This window comes from Pseudorca crassidens, chromosome 15 (genome assembly GCF_039906515.1).
Source record: "Pseudorca crassidens isolate mPseCra1 chromosome 15, mPseCra1.hap1, whole genome shotgun sequence".
Classification (NCBI taxonomy): Eukaryota; Metazoa; Chordata; class Mammalia; order Artiodactyla; family Delphinidae; genus Pseudorca; species Pseudorca crassidens.
This window is the reverse complement of record NC_090310.1, coordinates 88,552,639-88,567,717: the sequence shown is the minus strand read 5'-3', so window position 1 is coordinate 88,567,717 and position 15,079 is coordinate 88,552,639. Positions and strand designations below refer to the sequence as shown.

The 15,079-nt window shown below is 59.1% G+C and overlaps 1 protein-coding gene across 21 annotated transcripts in view; it reads left to right on the top strand.

Moving 5' to 3' along the window:
- The window catches only part of KCNQ2 (potassium voltage-gated channel subfamily Q member 2), a 57,269-nt gene that overhangs the window by 18,511 nt on the left and 23,679 nt on the right, over positions 1 to 15,079 (top strand). For 16 of the 21 annotated variants that reach the window (XR_010935519.1, XR_010935522.1, XR_010935517.1 and 13 more), the window contains exons 6-9: positions 4,841 to 4,951; positions 5,630 to 5,725; positions 10,931 to 11,025; positions 12,123 to 12,152. Coding sequence is in view for 16 of the 21 variants with exons in the window: in XM_067708709.1 (XP_067564810.1) it covers positions 4,841 to 4,951; positions 5,630 to 5,725; positions 10,931 to 11,025; positions 12,123 to 12,152 (332 nt within the window). In the remaining 5 variants the exon portion in view is untranslated. The remainder of the gene's footprint in view (positions 1 to 4,840; positions 4,952 to 5,629; positions 5,726 to 10,930; positions 11,026 to 12,122; positions 12,153 to 15,079) is intronic. The other 5 variants (XR_010935520.1, XM_067708711.1, XM_067708717.1 and 2 more) reach the window with 1 other exon arrangement.

The window sequence follows — 15,079 nt, the reverse complement described above, 5'->3', positions numbered from 1 at the left end:
TCTCTCCTGTCACCGGGTGCACGTGGTCTCTTCTGAGAAAAGCCTTCCCGGGCCGCCCTCTGCAGGGCCCTCCCGCGCTGAGAGGCGATGCCCCGCGTTCTTGGAGTGTGCCCTCTGGAGACCAGGCTGGGCCCCGCGGGCTGAACGGACCTCGGCCTGGCTCCTCCCCGTTTCCACGACGTCCCCAGGCAGGGGGGCCAGAGTGCCCTCCTTTGTGAGCTCTTCCTGGGGGTACTGGACACTCAGCCCGGGGGCACTGGGCCGGGGGTCGGTGGAGGGTCCCGTGGGAGGTTTGAGCCCATTGTCTCCTGGGACCCCAGACCCAGTTCTGAAAACGAGGACCACGTGACCTGGGGCAGATGCTGCAAATCCAGTCGCTGGCAAGAGGGGTGCCTGCTTTCTCCCGGCCTTTAAGCCGGAGAGCAATTTACTTGCAGTTCTTGTGTTAATTGCCACGAGGCCCGGAGTCTGTGTCCCTCTAGCGACCACGTGGGAGGCGGGAGCCTGGCCGGGCTCGGCAGGAGAGGGGAGTTGAGGCCCGGGCACCGGGAGCCGCGCATCGGAGCCCACAGCCGCTGTGCGTCCGGCCTCTGAGCGGACAGCCCGGGCCTGGCCGCTCTCTCGACCTGCCCTGCGCAGGCCCTGCGGGGGGGCCTCCCCATCTGTAAGAATTGAATCAAAATCTTAAACACGCCAAATAGTGCCTGAGTGTTAGAGTGAAAATGTGCCCCCGCTCCCATCGCCCCTTCTGTCGCCCCCACCCCCCGGAGGCGGGGGAACCCATCTGTACATTCCCCGCCTCCACGGGGTTCCCTCTGTGAGCTTTAGTTTTACTTTACTTTAGGCCGCGCCTCGCGGCTCTCGGGATCTTAGCCCCCGACCAGGGATTGAACCCAGGCCCTCGGCAGTGAGCGCGCTGAGCTGTAACCGCTGACCCTCCGGGGAGTTCCCTCCCCTGTGAACTTGACTTCAGAGGCTCGCTTTGTTCTGCGCTAGGGTGCGGTTAGCTCCCTCCCTCTCCCTGTCGTTCTCGGAAATCGTCCTGCCGGAGTCCCCTTTCTTCTGCTCTGTGGGCCTGGGGTCCTCGGAGGGGCCTCACTGGCGTCGGGGGAGTCCCCCCACTGCAGCGCGCTGAAGCCAGCCCCCCGAGCGCCGGCCGTGAACGCTGACCCCTGAGGGCTGGGCCCCCCGAATGCTGGGCCCCGAGTGCCGAGTCTCCCAGCACCACCCCCAGTCTGCCCTCGGTTTGGAGGTCACAGTCTTCTGAGGGAAGAAGTTTTTGTGAGACGTGCGTGTCTGAAGGTGCCCCAATTCCACGCTCGTGCTGGCGGCCGGGCCCCTCCCTCCCTGACGCTCTTCTGGAGCATGGGCCCTGTGGAGGGGGGCTTCCTTCCAGGAGGCTGGTGCCCTTTGCGGCTTCAAAAGTCTGCCGCTTCCTCCTTCCCCTCTTCCCGGGGCTCCGAGGCCGCTGGTGAGACCACGGGCCGTGGAGTGTGTCCTGTCCAGATTCCTCATCCCTTTCCCGGGGCTCCGAGGCCGCTGGTGAGACCGCGGGCCGTGGAGTGTGTCCTGTCCAGATTCCTCTTCCCTTTCCCGGGGCTCCGAGGCCGCTGGTGAGACCGCGGGCCGTGGAGTGTGTCCTGCCCAGATTCCTCATCCCTTTCCCGGGGCTCCGAGGCCGCTGGTGAGACCGCGGGCCGTGGAGTGTGTCCTGTCCAGATTCCTCATCCCTTTCCCGGGGCCCCGAGGCCGCTGGTGAGACCGCGGGCCGTGGAGTGTGTCCTGCCCAGATTCCTCATCCCTCTTTCCCGGGGCTCCGAGGCCGCTGGTGAGACCGCGGGCCGTGGAGTGTGTCCTGTCCAGATTCCTCTTCCCTTTGCCGGGGCTCCGAGGCCGCTGGTGAGACCGCGGGCCGTGGAGTGCGTCCTGTCCAGATTCCTCATCCCTCTTTCCCGGGGCCCCGAGGCCGCTGGTGAGACCGCGGGCCGTGGAGTGTGTCCTGTCCAGATTCCTCATCCCTTTCCCGGGGCCCCGAGGCCGCTGGTGAGACCGCGGGCCGTGGAGTGTGTCCTGTCCAGATTCCTCATCCCTTTCCCGGGGCCCCGAGGCCGCTGGTGAGGCCGCGGGCCGTGGAGTGTGTCCTGTCCAGATTCCTCATCCCTTTCCCGGGGCCCCGAGGCCGCTGGTGAGGCCGCGGGCCGTGGAGTGTGTCCTGTCCAGATTCCTCATCCCTTCTCCCCGGGGCTCCGAGGCCGCTGGTGAGACCGCGGGCCATGGAGTGTGTCCTGTCCAGATTCCTCATCCCTTTCCCGGGGCCCCGAGGCCGCTGGTGAGGCCGCGGGCCGTGGAGTGTGTCCTGTCCAGATTCCTCATCCCTTTCCCGGGGCCCCGAGGCCGCTGGTGAGGCCGCGGGCCGTGGAGTGTGTCCTGTCCAGATTCCTCATCCCTTTCCCGGGGCTCCGAGGCCGCTGGTGAGACCGCGGGCCGTGGAGTGTGTCCTGTCCAGATTCCTCCTTCCCCTTCCCTTTGCCGGGGCTCCGAGGCCGCTGGTGAGGCCGCGGGCCGTGGAGTGTGTCCTGTCCAGATTCCTCTTCCCTTTCCCGGGGCCCCGAGGCCGCTGGTGAGGCCGCGGGCCGTGGAGTGTGTCCTGTCCAGATTCCTCATCCCTTTCCCGGGGCCCCGAGGCCGCTGGTGAGACCGCGGGCCGTGGAGTGTGTCCTGTCCAGATTCCTCCTTCCCCTTCCCTTTGCCGGGGCTCCGAGGCCGCTGGTGAGGCCGCGGGCCGTGGAGTGTGTCCTGTCCAGATTCCTCTTCCCTTTCCCGGGGCCCCGAGGCCGCTGGTGAGACCGCGGGCCGTGGAGTGTGTCCTGCCCAGATTCCTCATCCCTCTTTCCCGGGGCTCCGAGGCCGCTGGTGAGACCGCGGGCCGTGGAGTGTGTCCTGTCCAGATTCCTCATCCCTTTCCCGGGGCTCCGAGGCCGCTGGTGAGGCCGCGGGCCGTGGAGTGTGTCCTGTCCAGATTCCCCTTCCCTTTGCCTGCATCCTGGGAGGTGTCTTCCACCTGACTCTGTGATTTTAGTCTCGTTTCCAAGACTCTTTGTTTTATGGATACACTTTGTTCTTCTCTCTGTCCGGGGATAACGGAATTTTTAGGAAGTCTTTGCCCCGTGGGAGGCTTTCTGACCAGCTCTGGGGTCCCCAAGAGTAGGGCCAGGCATGGGGGGTACAGGCCCGGCTGCTGGTGGGTGGGCAGGAGGGGAAGCGTCTCCCCTCTCGCTGCTCCAGTGTTCGCCTGTGTGGAGAGGACATGGGTGTGCGGTCCTGGGGCGGGTGCGGGCGCCCTGGCACAGACTCGCCATCCTGCCCTGCGCGCCCTGTGCCCACAGCAGTGCCAGGTCTGGGGGCCTCTCCTTGAGCCCCGAGATGCCTTGGGTTTCTCCCCACCTCCTGGCCCTGAGTCAGGCCCGCATCGGCCCCCACCTTGGCGGTTCGCTGCCCTCGCCCTCGGCTTGTGTCCTTTCACAGCCTTTCCTGTCGCGCTGCCGAGTTTTGCGGGGGGAGGGCGCGATTTTAAGTATTTTACGTCTTTAAAATGTGTTTAGTCTCTGTTGAGAGCAGTCGAATAGAGGAGCCCAATCACCGGGAGGCTTCTGGTGAGAAGCGAGTGTCCTTCTCGCTCCACCCGGCTCCCTGTTACCTGCGCCCAGCTCGCTGGCTCCTTCCCAGAACCTCCTATGCAGGCCCGAATGCCTTGGCTGTGACTTCGCAGGTGACCAGCACAGAAGTCCCTGCTGGCGAAGCCAAGATTATTCAGCCCCGTTTCGCAGACTTTCCTCAGGCTGCACAGTGGGCTTTGGGTGGACTCTCTGCGTGACCCCAGAGTCCGGGGGATGGATTCCCAGGGTGGATGGTGGGTGGACGGTGAGAGATGTCCGTGCCTGTGGCGCGGGGGCCAGTTGACCCTGCTGTCCGAGTCCCCCGAGGAGCAAACTCTGCTCCTGTCCGCCGCCTGGCCAGGGCCGCCGATGCCCCCAGTTCCCTCTCCTGCTCGCACCTCGGCCCCTCCCGCTGTTTGGCTAAGACCTCGCCCCTCAGGGCCCGCCTGGGCCCACCTCCCAGCGCAGCCGGCCACGTGGTCTGTCCTGAGCCTCCGAACCTGCCTGTGTGTGTGGCCTTGGTGGTCCTGCACACCAGGCCTGGGGCTCCACTTTGGCAGGTTTTGTGGGAGCTACCTGAAAACGGCCCCTTTCATTTGGGCTCCTGGGAAGGCCCATCCGGGCCCCACTTCCTCCTTGCCAGCTCCCCACTGCAGAGCAATTCTAAACCCGTGGCCCTGCCTGCCACGCCCTGGGGAGGGGCCTTTTCCTTCTCCAGTCTCGCCCCTCCTGTCGCCTCCTCCAGCCCCACCCCCGGCCCCTCCCGCTCTCCTGGCCTCAGCTTACAAGCCACCCTCCGAAGGGCCCACACGACCCTCTCCGCGTCCCTCCGAAGGGCCCACACGACCCTCTCCGCGTCCCTGGAAGGTCCCTCGGCACTGTCACCTCTCAGGCCCCTGGCTCTCTCCTAGCCTCTTGGCCCCTGGCTGGGTGTGAAGTGAGAGCAGAGCCTGACCCCCACTCCCAGCCCACAGGGAAGGAGCAGAGGTTCGGAGAGTGGATGTGATCGTTGAGGGGGGAAGGGCAGCCAGCAGTGACCCTGGCCTCTCGGGCCCTGGGAAGGCGGCACGGCGGGGGTTCTGTCCAGCTGCCCTGAGGCCTCAGGAGGAGGGTCTGGCTCGGGTCGCGGGCCTCCAGGCGGCCACTGTCCGGCCTGGCTGAGCGACGGGGCCTGCTGTCCGCAGATCACCCTGACAACCATTGGCTACGGGGACAAGTACCCCCAGACCTGGAACGGGAGGCTCCTGGCGGCAACCTTCACCCTCATCGGCGTCTCCTTCTTCGCTCTTCCTGCTGTGAGTCCTGCCCCTTCCTGCCTTTGCTGGGGACGGGGTCTGGGCCCCCCTGGTGACCACAGCTGCCCTCGGGGCCATGTGGGGCAGGGGCAGGGCTCCCAGCAGGCCCACAGCCCCCAGGAGTGGATGTGGCAGCCTCCACAATGTGCCGCCCCAGGCTGTACCTTCTGACCCGTGTCTGTGGGTCACCGTCAGCGCCTCCCAGCCTTGTGGGATTGGCTAGTTGGGTCCTTGTGACCAGGAGCGGTGCTGTATGGTGACACAGCTCCGTCAGGTCTCCTTCAGAAGAGGCAAGGGCCCTGTTAACCCTCTACCCGCAGCTGTGAGGGGCGGGGCTGGCGCTGCTGCTCTCCTGGTGGCCCTTCTCTGGGACCCCGGACCACACCTCTCCACTCACTCCAGTGTGGACAAATTGGGGAGGAGGATTAATCTCTGGGCTGAGATGTGTTCAGAGTGGGCCCCGCCAGGCTCCTGTAAGCCTGAAGTTCCCTTTACCCCAAATCCAAGTCTTTCCCCCCAGCCTGTCTCCTGGCACTGGGGGCTGAGGAGGCGGGAAGGTGGAGCTAGAAGTGTGCAGGCACGGGTGGGGGGGCTGCGGTCCCCCGGACATGGTCTGACCCTGAGGAACTGTGTGGGGCTGTGGTCCCTGGGGCACCGTCTGATCCCAGTGATTTGCAGGGCATCTTGGGGTCTGGCTTTGCCCTGAAAGTTCAAGAACAGCATCGTCAGAAGCACTTTGAGAAGAGGCGGAACCCTGCGGCAGGCCTGATCCAGGTGAGTCCGGGTGGCCCCCCACACGCAGTGCCACGTGGACCTCCATGTAGACCGGCAGAACCCCTGGCCTGGGCCCACGGTGTTGGAGTGGAGCCCTGCTTCGCGTCCGTCTCCCTGTTGGGGAATTCGAGTCTGTGCTGAGAACCGGCCTAGATGCCCTCAGCTGTCTGGCAGCTACAGCACAGGCAGCAGCAAGGCGGGTGCTGGCCAGCGTTCTGTGGGCCCTGGGTCCTGGGCCAGGCTGTCACAGGTGCCCCCGAGGTGTCCCTTCACAGCACTGACACCCATCCTGCAGTGGAATCAGGGTTCAGAGATTCCCCACGCAGGTAGGTGCCAGAGCAATGTCTGTGCTGCCCCAACTCACAATGCCCACCCCATCACTGGGGGTCACAGTGGCCACTCGGCCTCCAGTAGTGCTCCATGAGCCATCTTGAGAGTGTGGGCCCGAGCACAGGCTGCCCGATGGGCCCAGCGTTCCTGCAGCCCCTCCCAGAGCCCAGGGGACCCAGTGGACCTTTGGAGTTGACTGGCCTTTCCTGCTGGCTGGACACTGCCCTGGCCCCTCAAGTGCATTTCTTTCTTAAAGATGTGGTCTTGCCCTGGTGCAGCCTACTTTTGTGTATGTATGTATGCCTGTGTCTTTCACCATAAGAACTTCAAATGGCTACTTCTTTTAAATGCAAAAGAGTGTGAAGAAGAACAGAAATGCCCCCCAGTCCCACCCACTATCGACATAAAGTCACAGCACTACGTGTGGTTCAGAGGTTTGAGTAGCACAGGGAAGGAGCGTGGCCTGAACACGCAGCACCTACCCTCTGCCCCTCCTCTCTGAGAAGCTCAGAGGTTTGGGAAGGAGACGTGGAAGAATTAGGGCTTGGGAAGGACCCACACACACTGGGGGATCTAGGAGGCACACACATGCCCAGTGCTGGATGCAGGCTCAGAAGTGACGGGAGAAGACACTAATTGCTCACTTCAGGCTGATCTTTAGACTCCGTGCAAGCAGGAAGTGATGGCTAAGGCAGAGCTGTAAGTGACCTTCTCAGATGTTGGAGGAGTGCCCCAACACAGGGCCGGTCTGCAGAGGCTGAGAGCATTTGTTTCCTCTTTGGTTCTTTGGGTTTAAGGGAACGTCTGTCAAGTCACCATCTGACAACTGAGCTAAGGGAACAGACTTCAGTGACCACACACAACAAAGAATACAGCGTTTATGGAATAGCTTAGAAAGTCACTTAACAAACTACTACAATCAACAACAAGCAGCAGCAACAAACTCCGGGGATGGGGAGGAATCTGACTTCCAGAGGTACCACATTACAATACCCAGAATGTCTAGTTTTCAACAAAAAATTGTGAGGCATGCAAAGAAACAAGAAAGTGTGATCCAGTCACAGGAAAAAAAAAAAAAACAAGTAATAGAAACTGTCCCTGAAGAAGCCCTGATGTTTGATTTACTAGACAAAGACTTTCAATTAGCTGTTTAAATACGCACAAAAGACTAAAGGAATCCATGGAAATGAGGAGAATCTGAAGAATGATGTCTCACCAAATAGAGACTGTCCATAGAGATAGAAATAATACAAAGGAAACAGATAGAAATTCTGGAGCTGAAGAGTACAATAACTGAAATGAAAAATGCACTAGAGGGTTCAGCAGCAGATCTGAGCAGGCAGAAGGAAGAATCAGCAGACTTGAAGACAGGTGAGTTGAAGTTACTCAGTCTGAGGAGCAGAAAGAGAACAAGTGAAGAAAAATGAGCAGAGCCCATGAGACCTGTGGGATACCATCTAATGTACCAATATTTGCATAATGGGAGCCCCAGAAAGAGAAGAGGGGTTGGGCAAAAAGAATACCTGAAAAAATAAGGCTGGAAACTTCCCAGATTTGATGAAAGACATGAATCTGTACATCCAAGTAGTATAAAGTCAAAGAGATTCACACCAGGACTCATTATGATCAAACTGTTGAAGCCCACAGACAGGGGGAGGCTTGGAAGCAGCAGGAGAGAAAGGACTCTTGGTGTCCAAGGGTCCTCAGTGAGGGTAACTGCCGATTTCTCATCAGAAACCATGGGGGCCAGTGGGATGACGTGTTTAAAGTCTGCAAAGGAAAAACTGTCGACCCAGAATTCTGGTCTGGCAAAATTATGCTTCAAAAGAGAAATCACAGCATTCCCATAAAAACAAAAGCTGAGGGAGTTTTTAGCTAATAGACCTGCCCTACAAGAAATGCTGGAGAGGGCTCTTCAGACGGAAGTGAAAGGACCCTGGGCAGTAACTCAAGCCACACAGGCACTGGTAAAGTTAACTACACAGGTAAATGTGAAAGCGAGTAGTATTATATTTTTGATTTGTAACTCATTTTTTCCCTTATATGAGTTAAAAGACAAAGGCATAAAGCAATAATCATAAATCTGTATTTCTGGGCACACAACGTAGAGGGTGTAATTTGTAACAGTTACAACATAAAGGGGGTGGACCGCGCAAGAGCAGAGTCTTTGTTCACTATTGAAGCTGAGTTGGTGTTAATTCAAACTAGATTGTTACAAATTTAAGATGGAATTAATCATAATCCCAGGGTAGCCCTTAAGAAAACAACTAAAAAATACCAGAAAAGGAAAAGAGAAGGGACTCAATAATAACTAGGAAAAAATGAAACTCTACAGAAGGCAATAATGGAGGAATTGAGAAACAAAAAATCAGCAGAAGCAAGTCCTTCCTTATAAGTAATTACTTTAAATGTAAATGGATTAAACTCCCCAATTAAAAGGTAGAGATTGGAGGAATGGATAAAAATCTATCCAACTGTACTAGATCCAAAGACGACAATACACTGAAAGTGAAAGAATGGAAAAAGATATTCCATGTAAACAGTGACCTAGAGCTGGGTTGGCCACACTTGTATCAGACAAAATAGACAAGTTAAGACGAAGAAGGCTGTTATGTATTGATAAGAGGCAATTTATAAAGATGATTAACAATCATAAACATTTATATACTAACAACAGAGTCCTAAAACTATATGAAGCAAAAACTGACAGAATTAAAGGATGAAATAGACATTTCTACAGTAATACCTGGAGAATTCAATACCTCACTTTCAAAATGGGTAGAAAGGTATTTCCCTGGTGGCGCAGTGGTTAAGAATTCACCTGCCAAGGCAGGGGACACGGGTTCGAGCCCTGGTCTGGGAAGATCCCACATGCCACGGAGCAACTAAGCCCATGCATCACAACTACTGAGCCTGCGCTCTAGAGCCCACAAGCCACAGCTACTGAGCCTGAGTGCCACAACTACTGAAGCCCATGCGCTTAGAGCCCGTGCCCCACAACAAAGAGAAGCCACTGCAATGAAGAGTAGCTCCTGTTCGCTGCAACTAGAGAAAGCCCGCAGGCAGCAATGAAGACCCAATGCAGCCAAAGATAAATACATAAGGAAAAAAAAAGGGTAGAAAAACCAGACAAAAGATCCTAAGGAGACAGAGGACTTGAACAAACCACGACGCAGCTAGATCTGCAGACATCTGTCATTAGACATGTGTCACCAACCACAGAGGACACATCCTTCTCAAGTGCACGTGGAACGTTCCCCAGGACAGACCATGGGTTGGGCCAAAACAAGTCTCAATAGTTGGGTGCCACATCTATCCAATGAGGAAAGGACAGTCTCTTTGACGGTGGTTCTGGGATACTGGAGACCCATTTTTAAAGGAGTGAAGTTTGACCCTTACCTCACACCAATACAAAATTAACTCCAAATGGATTAAAAACCTAAATGTAAGAGCTAAAACTAAAATTCTTAGTTGAAATCATGGATGTAAATCTCTATGACTTTGGTTTCTTAGATATGACACCAAAAGCACAAGCAATAAAAGAAAAAAATAAATAAGACTTTAGCAAAATTTAAAACTTCCATGCGTTAAAGGACACTATTCATAGCATCTCTTTAGAGAGTGAAAAGACAACCCACAGAATGGGAGAAAATATTTGCAAATCATATATCTGATACGGGTCTGGTATCCAAAATATATGAAGGACTCATACAGCTCAACAACAAACAGACACACAACCCAATTAAGAAATGGGCAGAGGATTTAAGTAGACATCTCCCCAAAGAAGGTACACAGATGGCTAATAAGAACATTAAAAGATGTTCAGGGGCTTCCCTGGTGGCGCAGTGGTTGAGAGTCTGCCTGCTGATGCAGGGGACGCGGGTTCGTGCCCCGGTCCGGGAAGATCCCACATACCGCGGAGCGGCTGGGCCCGTGAGCCATGGCCGCTGAGCCTGCGCGTCCGGAGCCTGTGCTCCGCAACGGGAGAGGCCACAACAGTGAGAGGCCCGCGTACCGCCAAAAAAAAAAAAAAAAAAAAGATGTTCAACATCATTCTTCATGAACGAAATGCGAATCAAAAGCGCTTCACATCCACCAGGAGGGCTAAACTTAAAAGAAAAAGTGTCGATGAGCATGTGGTGAAATCAGAATCCTCGTACATTGCTGGGGGGATGTGAAATGGTGCAGCCACTGTAGAAAAGTTTGGTGGTTCCTCAAAAAGTTAAACATATCACATGACCCGGGAATCCCACTCCTAGCTATACACCCAACAGAGCTGAAAACAGATGTTCGGCCAAAAAGCTTCACACAGGTGTTCGTAGCAGCACTATTCACAGGAGCTGAAAGGTGGGGACAGCTCAGACGTCCCTCGGTGGGTGAAAGGTACACAGATGTGGTCCATCCGTACGCCCGAATGTTGTTCAGCCTTAGAAAGAACGAGGCTCGGATGCAGGCTCCGGCAGGGATGGGCCTCGAGAACGTGCTAAAGGAAGGAGGCCAGACACAGGAGGCCACGCGCTACCATTCCATCGCTACCACCCACAGGGACCGATGCAGACTGGGGGGGGCAGGCTGGGGGCAGGAGGGGGCGGGGAGGGAAGGAAGGTGACCACGATGCCGGGTGACGGCTTCCAAGCGTCAGGTAGGGCAGATGGGAGGAAAGAACCGAAGCTCCCTGCAGCCTCGCCGGGTGCTTGACCTGTGCCCCGCACCCCGCCGCGTCTCCATTCTGCAGAGGCTACTGAGGCCTGAAGGGGTGGGAGCAGCACGGGGCCTCAGTCCAGAGCCCCGTGCACGGGGATGCGCAGGGGCGAGGCCCTGGGAGAGGCCGGTGGGACCCCTTAGTGCCCAGCTGACGTCCTGTCCTCCCCGCAGTCCGCCTGGAGGTTCTACGCCACCAACCTGTCACGCACGGACCTGCACTCCACGTGGCAGTACTATGAGCGCACGGTGACCGTCCCCATGTACAGGTACCTCCCCCACCTCCCCAGCACTGCCTGTGTGCAGCCCCCTTTGTTCTTAAACCCCATTTTTCGGTTGTTGTTCATCATTTTGGTTATTTTTTGTTTCTTTTTCTTTAAAATGTATGTACTTTTCAAAAAGGAATCGTGTGTGATTATTTGATTAATTTTGTTCTGTTTTCTAGTTTGCGGCTTTTATTTTTCACCTTCATTCCGCCCCCTGCTTAGTGTCCTTGCTGTCAGGTGCATAGTGTGTAAACCTTGTGACGACAGCCCCCCAGAGCTTGCGGAGGTAAATGCTAGCTGGTTCCGGGGACCGCAGCCCCTCCAGGGGGCCCCGTGTTTAGAAACAAAAGGATAACCTTGACCCTCTGACCCCCAGTGAGGGCAAGAGTCTCTGCTCAAGTAAGGAGAGCACCCCAGACCCCACAGCGAGGTCCCCACAGGGCAGAGCACAGACACCCCCAGGCGCCCTGAGGGGGAGATGAGGGGGCCGGGGAGGCCTCCCTGGGGGCCTGCGTGGTCAGCAGGCGGCTTTCCAGGCACGGCTTGTGCCCCCCGGGGTTTGTCTGTGCCAGGCTGCGGCTTAGAACAAGGTCTGAGGTGAGAAGGGCGAGGGCTGGCCAGCGTCCATGCAGGTCAGGTGCCCCCGGGCTGGGCGCTGCCCTGCCAGCCCGCCCTCCCACCTCAGGGCTGACGCTGAGCCCTGGGGCCTCTCAACCCGGGGAGTCCCCTTACCTGCCCCTGGGGGTGTCCACCCACGGAGCCCTCCCCCAGGGCAGGGTCCTCCTGCGGGTCCCTACCTGCCACCCGCCTCTCTCGGGATCTGCCCGCTCCCTCCTCCAGCACCGTCCTACGGGCACTTTCGGGGACCCTCAGCTTCGGGGTGGTGGGGGCCTGGCGCCACCCGCTTCCCGGAACCGCTGCAGGCACTGTGCTCTCAGCCCTCCGGCCGAGGCAGGACTGACCCTCGTGCTAATTTTCTTTGTTCTGTTGTTTCCCCCACTTTCCTGGACTATTTTTTTTTCATTTTCTTTTTCTTATCCCGTTCTTTTAAAATCTTTCATTCCTTTCCCTTTGTGTGTGTGTGAAAACACTTGAAAAAGCTCGCAAACTCAAACCTACGGGGCCTCCAGGTAGGACTGCATGGGCGGAAAGCGTGTGGTGTGGTTCTGTTCTGTTGGGGACTGTTCCGGGGCCCCCCCGAGCCCACCCTGCCCAGCCTGTGGCCCTGCCTGGAGCCACATGTGCCCTCCTCGCTCGCCGGTTCCCTCTCCCGACCGCCCCTCCCCACCAGCTGCTTTCTCGTGCTGGTCTGTCTGTCCAGGTGTCCTCCGTTCCTTGTCTGCTTCCTGCCTTGTCTCAGTGGCTGGGGTCCCGCCCCACGGGCCCCACTTACTCCCAGTGCAGAGGTGGTGGAGATGGGGCATCAGCCATCCCAGCTCGGGGGCACCCCGGCCAGCGGCCCCCGGTCCTGGAAGGCAGCTCTGGGCTTGGGGTCTCCCTCTCTGCATCCGCCCCCCGCCCCGAGAGGGAGACGTGAGGCCCTGGGCGGAGGGGGCCTGCGGTCCATCCGTGTGGCCCCACTGACCGTGTCTGCCCCGCACGGCTGTCTTCCTGCTGCACTTTCAGTCTGGGGCCCCGTGCCCAGACGGGGGCGCTGCACTGCTCCACAAGGGCCCCTGTGCCTGGGGCCAGGCCCCTTTGTAGGCCCCGTGCTTCCCCTCGGAGTGGTGGTACCGTGCTGCGCCTCCCGTGGCGCCCTGCGTGGGAACCGTGTTAGGAAGGTAACCCCTCCGCTCCCAGGAGAGAAGAGGGTGCCGTGCTGGGCAGTGTAGGGCCAGGCTCCGGGGGCGGGAGGGTCCTGACCCCTCGGCATCTCCGCCCCAGCAGTGCCTGCCTTTCACCGTTGGCCACGGGCCCCACGGGCTTCGCTCAGCAGAGGGTGGTGGTGGGAGCAGCATATCCTCCCCCGTCTGCTGGCCCTGGACCCCTGGGGCTCCAGGCTGCCGGGCAGTTGGGGGGACCCTGCTTCAGAGCCCGACAGGCTCCTCCCAGACCCGGTGGCCCCCTCGGTCCATCTTCTCCAGAAGCCCCCCATCCCCTGACGTCTGTGGAAGCACCCCATCCCCACCCCGGGCCTGGGGGCTGGCCTTGTCCTCCGGAGGTGTCTGACCCCAGACTAGCCGCTGCTCGCTCCTGGGGACGCCCCCCAATGTGTCCCCCACTCCCATCGCTCACTGCACCCTCGTCCTCCACGACTGGGGCTGTGTGTGGCCCTCACGTGCGTGGTGCCTGCGCGTCTCTGTCCGCGGCCCTGCCCGTCCGTGTTTTGTCCCCTGCCTCTGTGTGTCCAAGGCATGACGTCCAACTGTGTGCCCCTACCCTGGACCTGCGTGTGTGGCGGCCGAGTGGGGCCAGCTGCCCAGGGTCTCTGTTCCAGGCCCCGTGGTGGGTGGCCAAGGGGGTGGGGAGAGCAGCTCTGTCCCGGTGTCCAGTCCTGGGGCTCTGCTGCGCCCACGGTGTGAGCCGACCTGACCGCGCAGGCCTCCTGCTAGGTCTGGACCTATGAGGACAGGAGAGACCTGGAGGGGGAGTGGGGAGGGGAGAGAGAGGGCTAGTGTTCCCAGGTTCCAGGCCTGGCCGGGCTTGGGCGGCAGAGGGAACAGAGGGGCAGGGCCGCCCCTGCTGGCCCTGGAGATGGCAGTGACTGGGGCGAGCCCGGCGGAGGGGGCACTCGGATGGGCGCTAGGGGGCGTGGCTGGGTAGAGGAGGGGTTGGGAGGGACCAAAGCAAAGCCAGACTGGCAGGTGGGCGGGGGCGGGTCAGGGCCAAGGGTGCAGGGGGGTCACAGATCCTCCTGTTTCGGAGACAGCGGGCAGTGTGAGCAGGGGAAGGACAAGGACACATCACACGAGGAGGCTGGGCATCCAGGGAGGCCCAGGGAGAGGAGGACACCAGGGACGTGGGAGGGGACAGGAGGGAGTGAGGGCTGGAGCCAGGGCTGTGTGTGTGGCGGGAGGTGGTGCTGTGCACCGGGTGAGGGTGCCCAGGACGGCTTGGACACAGGTGCACAGGAGGGACAGGGGTCCCCAGGCTCAAGAAGGCCGGAGGCTCAGGATTGGGTTTGGGGGTTGGTGGGGAGGTGTCACAGAGCAGGTGGGGTGTCACAGAGCAGGTGGGGGTGTCACAGAGCAGGTGGGGTGTCACAGAGCAGGTGGGGTGTCACAGAGTAGGTGGGGTGTCACAGAGCTGGTGGGGTGTCACAGAGCAGGTGGGGTGTCACAGAACAGCTGGGGTGTCACAGAGCAGGTGGGGTGTCACAGAGCAGGTGGGGGTGTCACAGAGCAGATGGGGTGTCACAGAGCAGGTGGGGTGTCACAGAGCAGATGGGGTTGTCACACACAGTGGGATGTCACAGACAGTGGGGTGTCACAGAGCAGGTGGGGTGTCAGAGAGCAGGTGGGGGTGTCACAGAGCAAATGGGGGTGTCAGAGAGCAGGTGGGGGTGTCACAGAGCAGGTGAGGTGTCACAGAGCAGGTGGGGGTGTCACAGAGCAGGTGGGGTGTCACAGAGCAGATGGGATGTCAGAGAGCAGGTGGGGGTGTCAGAGAGCAGGTGGGGTGTCACAGAGTAGGTGGGGTGTCACAGAGCAGGTGGGGTGTCACAGAACAGGTGGGGGTGTCACAGAGCAGGTGGGGTGTCACAGCACAGGTGGGGGTGTCACAGAGCTGGAGAGGTGTCACCGCAGGTGGGGTGTCACAGAGCAGGTGGGGTGTCACAGAGCTGGTGGGGTGTCACAGAGCAGGTGGGGTGTCACAGAGCACGTGGGGTGTCACAAACAGTGGGGTGTCACAGAGTGTGGGGGTGTCACAGAGCAAGAGGGAGTGTCACAGAGTAGGTGAGAGTGTCACAGAGCAGGTGGGGTTGTCACAGTGGGATGTCACAGTGGGGTGTCACAGAGCTGGTGGGGGTGTCACAGAGCAGGTGGGATGTCACAGAGCTACTGGGGTGTCACAGAGCAGTGGGGTTGTCACAGACAGTGGGATGTCACAGACAGTG